Source organism: Convolutriloba macropyga, chromosome 2 (genome assembly GCF_964194025.1).
Source record: "Convolutriloba macropyga chromosome 2, txConMacr16.3, whole genome shotgun sequence".
In the NCBI taxonomy this organism is placed as follows: Eukaryota; Metazoa; Xenacoelomorpha; order Acoela; family Convolutidae; genus Convolutriloba; species Convolutriloba macropyga.
The window spans coordinates 85,765,731-85,776,896 of NC_134469.1; the positions used below are offsets into that span (position 1 = coordinate 85,765,731).

At 33.7% G+C, this 11,166-nt stretch overlaps 1 protein-coding gene across 1 annotated transcript; it reads right to left on the reverse strand.

The window, feature by feature from the left end:
• Nucleotides 1-535: 535 nt before the first annotated feature.
• LOC142335531 (uncharacterized) lies at nucleotides 536-10,149 on the reverse strand. The gene is made up of 3 exons (XM_075384070.1): nucleotides 9,876-10,149; nucleotides 3,801-4,223; nucleotides 536-1,716 (listed from the first exon to the last, which is right to left on the reverse strand). The coding sequence occupies exons 1-3, from the start codon at nucleotides 9,937-9,939 to the stop codon at nucleotides 647-649; spliced, it is 1,557 nt and encodes a 518-aa protein (XP_075240185.1). The 5' UTR covers nucleotides 9,940-10,149; the 3' UTR covers nucleotides 536-646.
• Nucleotides 10,150-11,166: the final 1,017 nt, after the last annotated feature.

Below are 11,166 nucleotides of genomic sequence, written 5' to 3' on the forward strand. Positions count from 1 at the left end.
AGCACTGTTCACAAGAAGAATGGAGCCTTTGAATTTGATCTCAATTAATTAATAATAAAACTCAGAAATAAACTTTTAGGATAATTACATGCTCAAAATCGTTGATATTTATCCGTGAACCCTCGTCACAAAATGTAAGCCCTTTCCACAAGATAACTAACTTATTTCAACGTTTTTGGGTATCTAAGTTTCATCTTTGAGATTAGGTACGATTTGTGAAAAGTGGTTTAAAACATCCGAAAGTGGACAAAAATGAACAACAAATAAAAATGAGTTCATCGCCTCCTGCGCAAGATCAGGTCCAATGAGATCATTTTCAGCTAATCGAAATTACCCAAATCAAATTCTTTGAATTTACTATCAGTCTTCTCAGCTGAACAGGGTTGCATCATTAACAGAAAATTCATTAGTTCGATTCAACTGCTCTGCGGGTTTATCTTGATAACGGACTCTGCATCATTTGCAAAACGAAGCACCAATCTAAATTAAGAGACCTTACCGAATTCAATCATTTCGGCTTGGTTTCCGAAGCTGGAAATTTTGAAACAATCAATTTTCTGATCCTTTTAAAAAAATTTGCTGATATCAGTTTAAAATAAGTCCGTCAATTTTTTTAAATACAGCTCTGCAAAGATTAAAATTGTTTTCAATTTTTATTTGATTGCTCATTCGTCCTGATTGGATTGTGATTTCTGGAAAGAAGCACAGCCGCGACCCAACTCATAACAATGAAGCCAAGCGTAATGGATGTAACATAATGCTGCGATTCTTTCGACAATAACTGCTCCAAAAACGCGTAGACAGGTACGAATAAATTTCGGACCGAAATGCAAATAGCGAGAAAGACCCCACGAACTCTCACTGGAACGTCGAGCTGTATCAGAGCTATAAGACTGGAAATGCGCACAAGTTGCATCAAAACCCTCACGATTGATAAAATCGCTAGAGCTAAGTCGACTTGAGGACATAAATAAAGTAAACAGACTAGAACAATCGAAACTGATAAGCAAACTAAAGATTGAACTTTCAAACTTATTTCAAATTTCTGAATGGGTATCATGACTATAACTGGGACCAGGCTTAAAAGTTGGGCCATTAGAAGTTTAAAATAGTCGGGTTTTGAGAGGTAATATGATTTCAATTGTGTACCGTGGCAATAATCGTAAGCTTGACCTTGAACAAATAAAATGTCATTTAGAATGTAGTTAAAAACGTCGTTTACTATCTTTCCAGCCACTCCAATAAGTGTCAGAAGTATAGAGTGTCTCAAAAAGCTCCAGTTTGTCAAGACAGACAGTAACATTTCCAAATACGGTTCTTCATTTTGAACTGTTGATGACTTTTGAGATATTTCTTTGTAACGATGTTGTTTAAGCGAAAGTTTCAAGTTGTTCGGGAGATTTTTTTGGTTCTGTTCAGCGATATTTTTGATCACATTGAGAGCAGCGTCTTCTTTCCCGCGTGATTGTAAAAATTCTGGAGTTTCGTGCAGAAAAAAAGTCGTCAACAAAATTGAAACAAACATCGGAATTGAAACAAATAGTAGATAGTATTTCCACGATGTATTTTTGTCCGTTAGTACAAAATAACCCGCAAAGATGGGAAAAGAGTTGCCCAAAAAAATTGCAGCAATTTGTTCCCCAATTAATGAGCCAATCCACACATTCTCAGACGGGAGGAATTCTCGAATATAGACGTTTGAAATAGCGCTGGCTCCTGGAAACACCAAACACCAGAATTGTCGAAAGTTACATATTTTGATTTAACTTTATTAATTAAAAGTTTTAGTCTTATATTTTAGGTTTAATTTTTCAAATTGTTCCACCGATTCAATTTTTTAAATTTTGACTTGAAATTTCAAACTTTCTCGCAGAATTTTTTTGGAAAAATTTTCTCGTTAACTAATTTCAGCAATTATAAGGCTGTGGCGGACGCCTTTTTATAATAGCTATCACAGTTCAATAAGTAGTCAAATTCTATGGGGGGGGGGGGTGACTAAAAACTTCCAGTGAGATATCTATGAGATAATTTAAAAAATTTTGATCTCAACCATAAAATCTCGTGTTCAGAATCGACACCCTAAAGGCTCGTTTTTCAATCTGATATAGCGAAAATAAACTGAAACTTGAACACGTTTGGTTTTATAAAGCGATTTTGGTTTTAGCTTTATAGATTCTAAAATCTTCTTGTCAAATTTTCTAAGCTAAAAACTGCCAATACAAAAATGCTAAATACGAAAATACTTAAAAAATGCTAAAATGCTAAATGCGACATTCAAAGCATATCGCTCAAGAAATGACAGATTTTAACAGCATATTGAGCTTGACAGGTTTATTTTGCGAGAGCATAATTAAAATGTCTGATAGATTATGCAGGATAGGTTGCGCTCAGTAACAAAGTGTTAAACTTGTTGACACTGTGTTAAACACAGTCGTTATGGAAACTATCCAAATATTATTTCAATTTTTTTACAACATTGTCTATTGTAAGATTAATTTGGCTGTTAAATTATCAGAAATGTATCTCCGGTTTGACGCTTCTTTGATTTGACACAAGGATAATTCATATCCTACTGTGCATAATTATTTTTCTGAGTACGATCCTATCACACCAAAAAAATCATATGTGATCATTGTATGACTACGAACAAATCATATATGATCCTGGCACGAGTACCAAGAATCATTCTTCTTTCTCCTTTTCCATTTCCGCTTTCAATTTTATTGATAAGTCATCACTTAGATGATTCCCCGGTATCACATTGTAACCCACCAAAAGGCCTTGAAATCCAAGTTTTATCGCAATTAAAGGTGCTAACTGGAAGAATAAGTCTATCTATATGACTTACAATTTCGTATTATCTGAAGCTGGTTTATCCATATTATCATTGATTAGAAACATGCAACATTTTCAAGTTCATTCATTTTTTGGTGTCTGTTAGCGTTTGTGTTTAACGGTCATAATAAATAATTGAAAAAGATTTAATCCGAGTTTAGATAATTATTTTTCCAAATCACAGTCGTAGTGTTAAGTAAATAATGCTACATCCAAAAAAAAATTTTCAGCGTGGCTTTTACTAGTTCAATATTACTATCTAGTAATTTTAAAACATCAAAGATCCAAGCCACTGCTTCCTGAAATTTCATATTAGGATCTTACAATTAGTCCTTAAGCCAATTTTCAAAATCTTTTATTGCAAGTTCTTATCAGTTTTCAAAGGCTAAAAATTCAAGTCTCAGTTATTATTATTATCGTATAGGCTACGATACAAAACTTTCCAGAACTTGATATCCCTTTAAGATCGGATAAACGTACATTGCCTTACAAGATAGTTCAACAACGATAAGTTTTTAATATATTGCTATTTGGAAAGGCAGAGGGATACTTCTTTTCGGTTTCTCAAAAATAGTTTAACTTTTTATTTACATATCAACAATAGTGGACTTCAAAATTTGGAAAATTTATCTAAAAATATGACGTTTAGCGTTTTTTCAACTCATCTTTTAGTGCCTGTAGCAACCCTAATTCTGCGGAGATTATTTTGATTATTGAGAAAAATTTCAAACGTGAAAGACCTGACGAAAAAAAGTTTAGCGCTCAAGGGCCTGCCATATCTTAGTCCGAGCATGCTATCTTAAGAAGGCATCTTAGGAAGCTGTCAAGACAACTTTCTCGGTTGTTTTTAGATCTAAAATGATAAATGTTCCAGAATCACAGTCTGTCAAACAGAGTTGAAACTGTTTCCTAATCCCTTAATAAGCTTCATTATCGGAAAACGAAGTGGGAGCAAAAATACGTACCTCTTCCCAGAAATAGCATAAACCGGCAGAACAGGATCCAGACATAATTATCTAACAAACACGTCAGTAGATTCCACCCTATCATGAAACATCCAAACAAAATGAGGGCACTCTTCCGTCCTAACTGGTCTGCAATTATCCCCACGGGCAAATGGGCGAAAACTGATCCGGCCATCACTGCTGCAGCCAGCATCGCTTCTTGTTTCGGGCTCAATTGCATGTCAACGTACAGACGAGAGTTTAAAAATGGCTGCGATTCAAAAAATGTGAATGTGCCCAAATAACTGAATCCGATAATTAAACATGCTATCACTTGCGCCCTCCCAAATCCCAGGTAATTGATTATTTCGTCAGGTGTGAAATAATTACCACGATTGTCCAATTCGCCCTTGTTCGTCAGACCATATGATTGAGATGGAGCACCTGAAATTCTTCTGTTCATGTCGATAGATGTCAGTCAGTTTTCGCAAAAGGATTATACTTGCTTTTAGAATCAAAACTGTCCGTTGCTATGTTGATATTGGCTTAAATCCGAGTCGAGTCATTTTACTTTCATTTTGCTATATACGAATCCCGTCTAAAAATGTTTTTTTTTCAAGGGCGAGAGCGTTTCGTTAATGTCCCTCACGCTTATTTTTAAGGGTAGTTTCAAAATCACAGGAAGCTCTTAATCAGAACTTTTAACATTAAAACTTGCTTGAAAAACGTCTTAACCTAGTTTTTGCTCGATCAGCACAAAAAGGTACCCGTTAATAGACAAATAGGAGCCTTCAGATCCTATTTTTACCTATGAGAATTTTACCACAATTTTAAGATTATTATATTAATAACAATACTGATTAATTTATATATTATTTTAAAGCATATAGATATCTAAAACCTTAGGGTTATAATCTGAATAATTTAATTTTTCAACAAAAAAGAATAATTAGAATAGCCAACATTGAATCAAGTTATCAGAAAACCAATTCACATATACAAAGGAAATTCATGTACAGCCATCAACAATCAAGTTTATTACAGCAGCAGCTTGAAGTGTTTTTGAGTTTGAGTTTGAATTTGGGACATTGGTTCTAAACTGTACACTGTTACTGGGGTACGAAGCCATTATGAACACCGTGGAGGGTTTTTACTGGCTTTTCCTGATTGCAATTACTTGTCGTTGATTACTTCTGGCTAGCCGTGTTTGCAGTTGTTATTGAACATTGTTGGGCAAAAAGGTAAGTTTTGTCAGGGATAGGGAAGAGAGAAAGAAAAAGTAGGTAAAAGAGGAAAGAAAAAAAAAGAGATTGAATTAAACTAAAACTAGAAGAAGGGCTGAGAATTAATCAGCTTTGTTTGTTTGCTCGAGACAGCTGCGGCGCGTTGGGATCGAACTCCCGCTGTGTTTTTCATTTAGTATACTTATGTGTTGCCACTTATGTATACTTATGTGTTGTCAGAAAACCAAAATTTAATAAACTTCTTGATCGTGTAATTCTAAGTTTAATTTTTCAAAACTGATTTTGAATTTTTGATTATGCACTAATACTCTTATAGAGCATATTGAAAATTAAAATATACTAATAATGATTTGAGAATTTTTCAGCAAAAAACTCCAATTGGATCAATATGTAATTTACGAACTTCCTCATTCTTGAGGGATACTTGTGATTTGAAATAATAACTACAATTCAACTAAACAATGAAGTAATTATTTTTCAATTGATGTCAAATCTGTCGCCATATCAACTGATATTCCGATCAAGGGTGCCCTTGGTTCGGATGAACACAGCGTTCTGCACATTTTCAATCTTTTTTTGTTTCGACCCACTCAATTGGGTTTTTTTTTGTTCAGACAATTTTGACAGATCAATATATTCATCGTACAGAGTCGAGACTGGTATCATTAGAAAACCCATCCAGCGTAGAGTGTAGAAATAAAAAGATTTTTTTGGATTTTCTTTTTTACAGGGAGTTATCGAGGTTTAGGTTTAAACTTTTGAGAAAAGTAGAGTGAATTCCGTTGTTTTTTCACGTTTTCCGTAATTTTGACCAATTTGTGACATTTTTGCTCAAGTTTAATAATATTTTTAAAAACAATGCTATTGGTTTTACGGTTGAAGATAGAGAAGTCTCGGCAATTTGTTCTATCCCAGTTTTTTTTGTTTAATATTTCAATTTTCAAATTTCTAAGTTTTTCGAATTTTGGGCTTTTTTAAAAGAAAGAGAGCTCTAAAAAAGTTTTTGTTTCCTACTTAGTTTACATTTGCTGAAATTACAGATCTTATGCCTGCTGCCACAATCTTTGAAACTCCACAAAAGATAGCTGTTCATTCGCTTCCTATAGAAGTTTTCTGAAATTAAACTTTTGCCGGTTTTTCGTAAAATAAACCCAATAGTTATACTAAATACATAATTTTTTTGTAATTATTGATATATTTCACTTGATAACTGATCTATTTTGCAAACATTTGGACTAACTAATTGCTTTTGTTGGCCGCTAGAACTCATCATCGATCCTTACAATCAATAATTATTCCTTTTATATTAGGGCGCTGTCTTTTTTCAAAACTTTTCCCAATTTTGGTTTTTTTATGTTGGTTTCTGTCAAAAAATTTTTTTGAATCACGGGCCAATTGGCCCAATTAAAGACAGATCCCATTTACAACAAAATTGGGCCATATGAAAATATAGTTTGTCTTCAGAGAAAAATTCTGAATTTTTATGGTTATTACAATGTAATTTCTGTGCACATATAGCATAGTCTCTATTTATACAGGGCACAAACTTTTCCAAATGAAGGCAAAAAATTCTCCTTTGAGTGGTTTTATAATCAAGTATTTTTTGGTTTTTTTAATACGAAGTTTCATAAAAGTTTTGTGCATATTTGCGAATTTTCCTATATTTTATGTAGTTATTCATTACCTTTTCAACTATTCAATTTAGTTATAGCTCCAACTGGCATTAAAAGAATTCGCCAAATGAACATTTTTAATTACTTCCAAGAACAGTTAATTGATTAAACAACTGAGAAGCTGTTCTCTTAAAAAAATTATTCGGTTTTTGTCTTTGTTTTTTATTTTGGTTAATTTTGGTTTTTGTGCGGCATCTTTCTGTCAATCTAAAGCTCCAAAGGCTTCTATAGTTGTTTAAAAGGCTTAAAAGGCTCTATTTGCACATTTTGAATTAGAGCTAAAATTTTTATTGACTTTCAATTACTTTTTTAGATAATAATTTTGTACTTCCCAATTTTTGCATATTTCACAGAATTTGGGTTTGTTATTTGTTCTCTTCTCACATTATCACATTAAAGTGAATTCCAACAAGCATTGAAGGAATGCTAAAAAGAACCTGTTTAAAGACTGCAGTGAATAGCCTATAGATTTAACGGCTGCGCATCCGTGCTTTCCCAAATGGTTTTTTTTATTTTACCTCTATTTGTCCTTCTTGTTGTTGTTAGTCGGCATATTTATGACAATCAAAAGACTTGATTGCTTCCGCAATTGTCTAACTGAATCCCTTTTCACGGTTTTAAGGACTTTCAATATATTTTTTTCAAAGAAAACTTCTTTGTTATTCCGATTTTTTGTTCTCTTTATCGTCAACAAGTATCTAAGTCTTATTATTGACAGAATTATCAAATCTCCGTTGCTCTAATCGATAACATTGCTGTTGGTTATGTTTTGATAGATGTCTATAAAACTTAGAAATGTGTTTTCCAGTGGATTTCGTGAGTTTTCGATATATGTAAATATTGTGGTCTTTTTGTCGTCTTTTCAAAATAGCCTTTACCTAGAAGACCATGTTAAAATGAAACGAAACCAAGGAAAATATTTTAATCGTTTTTGTCAGTTTATAATTTTCAATGGTTTTTAATGTATTGTAGATATAATGTTTTCAACATTGTGGCTTCGATAAATTGTTGGTGAAAGTTTGAGTTTTGACCGTGTTTACTGTTAATTGTCGTTCTAGTGTTTGGTCTCAATAATAACACGCACATCTGGATTCCTGTGCAGTTGCAAATTGATCTATTTTTGATTTAATTTGAAAACTTAAGGTTTGTTTGAAATTTGAAAGTATTTCTTTTAAAAAAGTAATTGGGTTTTTGAGCTTTGTCACCTTCTTTATGTCATATCTTTCAATTTTTGAGCTTGGTTCTTGTAACGACAGGTGGCATCTTTTTTACTGTCAACTGTGATCCAATCTTTTTTTAAAGTTTATTGTAAGATAGTGGTTTCTTGGCTTTGATACTACGCATTTTCAAAGAAAAAATGTGACTTTTTGATATTTGCTCATTCTGAGTTTTTTGTTTCTTTCCACATTATCACACTAATAGGGTTGCCCAATTGACGTTAATGAAGTGCAAAATTAACGGTGTTGAATATTTTTCATGAATAGCCTGTGGTTTTAAATTCGTTTTTTTTTCTCGTTTTTGTTAATCTCAAATGTTTTTTGTTTCGTTTTTTATAACGACGTATAACGACAAGTCTCAGTTGCTTCCTATGACGTATAATTCAGCCTTCCTAATGAGCCAGCTAAATTAATACAAAGCTGTTTCAATCAATTTGGAATTTGTTGTTTTCAAATGGAGGAACGTTTTTTTTTCAACTTTGTCCTTCTTCCTTTTCTTTGTCAGCCTGACAACGAGTCGCATTTTTGAGAGGTCTTATATCTTACCAATAAACGTCTAATGAAGTATAGATTGTTTTGTCAGATCGGATTTTATCGGATTCTTTCTTCATTTTCATAGTTTCTGTTTTTTAAATATAGTCATCTGGTTTTGGTCGAAATTATGATTTGCTATTATTTGTTTTTGTGTGTTTCTTGTTCAGTGCTCTCGTTGATGGCAAACAAGTCTCGTCGGCTCTCTAATCGAGCATTTTTTCACTTAATTATTTGTTGAAAGATTTGTGGTTTTTGGAACCTTCTCTTTCTCATCCTCATTTGGTAGACTATTAAATTGAAACGTAGATGGGCTGGGTCGGAACATCATGTGCGAACGCACCTTACCGGTTCTCCTTGTTCGTCTGACTTGATAGTGAAATCCCTCGATGGAACAAAAGCTGAATTTGTAGTTTTTATAGTTTTCCAGACGGGAAAGATTGCATATATTTTTCATTGAAGGCTTTGCGTAGCCTCTATGTAATTAAATTATTCATTTTTATGTTGAAGCAAGAAGGGTCCTTTTCTGGGTTTAAATGTGTTTAAAAAAATTAAAATATCAAGTGATGAAAAATTTCTGTGCGCAAATATGTGGTTTTGCTAAGGGACAGCTGATATCCTATTATCTTTCAAAATGTCAAGATCTACATAACACCGGCCTGTAATGATAGTGGTTTATAAGACTTCCAAAGCTTATAATTACTATTTTTTTTAAAAACGGTTCCTTCCAACCGTTGCAAATCATGGTCCTGTCACGGAAGTCCTGCTACAAATGCTTGGGTCGAGGCAAAGTTCAGTGGCAAAACTTTGGTTCGAACTAAAGTCGAGATTACGATAAAGTTGAGCTAGATTATTTTTGTGTTCAATTTGACTCGATCATATTCTTTTCATGCCCATTTTTGTTCGAGCACAGTCTTTTCATAAGTCAAGGCCAGAACCTTGGAACCCAAGTGGGGAATTAAGATGTTAGTGAATTTTTAAGGAAATTTCTTGCTAACTATAATTTTCCTCGCTCATTTTTTAGGTGTTTTTTAGTTCATTTTGCTTTTCTTTCATGCGCCCATTCCCCTTAACCCTCGCTTCGTCCAGCGTCACTCATTTCTTCTGAATAGTACACACTTCAAAAACTATTTTTCGAAGGAATCGAAAAATGCAATTTTTGATTGCTCAATAAATTAGCGAAAAAAGTTTTCGCTAAAACTGCATTATCTTCTGTTGTAATTTATTGATGTATTTTTAAGCTATTTTTCTCAAAAAGGTATGGCCCTTCATAGCTCGAGAGAAACTAATCAAAATACGTTCAACAATTCCCCCCCCCCCCCCCCCCCCGTGAGATAATCAGCAACGTAAAGAAACCATACTTTGTCCACGTGAGTGATGGAACTACAACTGAAAATAGATGAGAATTTTAAAACATAGATGATGACTTACCCTCGATTAATAGTTCCTGTTCATTATCTGCGTTGTTATCTGGGTTTAATTTTAACTCACTCATAATAGCTAGTTAACCCAAGATAATAAGTTCAAAAAATGTACAAAAACTGTACAAAACTGTACAAACTGTACCATTCGGTTTTTATAACGATACAACAGTAAGCAGTAAACGTAAGCAAAACTTTCAATCAAGACCAAAACGCATTCAAAACAAACTGTTTGTTTATTCTTTTTTTTTGGTTAACGAATGGTTGCTCTTTTGACGAAAGTACTCTTCTTTGAGTTTATAAGCTATGCGTGGATTGCAATTTGTATTTTTAATCCCAAGCAATAACTGGACGGTCGTTCAGAAACAAACTTGCGACTATCTAAGTATCTAGATATGATATGCCTACCTTAATAACATAATTATCGGCCGTGATGTAGAAACGGGGCGTCACATAAAAATTTAAAAAAGAGATGGAAACTGCGGCTCAGTGGATACTGGTTTTATCACCATAAAGCAGGGATTACTTGGTGAAATGATCAATGATGCTTTAGTTAGCACAGTCATCAACTGAGAGTGGCTATCTTATTCCAGCCTGCGTGATAAACATCCGTTTGAATTTTTCAAAACAAATATAAGCATTTGTCTTTGATTAATTTGCAGTATAAACATCTGGTTAATCTACTCCTGTCTGAAAAACTTGTCCATCTTTCCAGAGCATAGAGCTGGAAAAAAAATTAAACTTTCAATATAACTTTTTAATTAAACATAAAAAAATATCAATAGTACACTCTTAAACTCACTCCTGCGAGATCGCATGAAAAATCGTGTGTCCACTAAGAATTTTTCGGGTAAAAAGTGACAGGAAAATTTCAATGCCTAACACACAATAGTCAAAGGTCAGAAAAAAGGTCAAGTCTAATCATCTAATTTTTTCTGGGTTTCAACACTTAAACTGTAGCAGTGCCGCATACAAAACAAAACAACTCAATCATTTTTAGTGCTATCTGATGCAATCCTACTGTGCCATTGCTGTAGTCTATGTCGACATACTGAATCAACCAATCAGACTATACCAGCTGGCGAAAAGTATAAACCACCACTATAAAATGCAGTGAATTTGTAGTCGAAGCACTTTTTCCAACTCTGCGAGGATACAATCCACTGGCTGGCGATTCAAGCCTAGCAGCAGAGGAATAGCCGCAAACAACAACAAGCTCAACTGAGCGCTGCGGCTAAATGCTTAGCGATATAGCTCGAGCAGTAAGAGCTAATGCTTAGCTTATTTCCTCACATTAGTAG

Coding starts and splice junctions, on each gene's coding strand:
- LOC142335531 (XM_075384070.1), bottom strand. CDS start 9,939: ATGAGTGAGTTAAAATTAAACCCAGATAACAACGCAGATAATGAACAG. Junction 4,224..9,875: donor ACAGGAACTATTAATCGAGG/GTAAGTCATCAT, acceptor GAAGAATTTCAG/GTGCTCCATCTCAATCATAT. Junction 1,717..3,800: donor TATGCTATTTCTGGGAAGAG/GTACGTATTTTT, acceptor TGGTGTTTCCAG/GAGCCAGCGCTATTTCAAAC.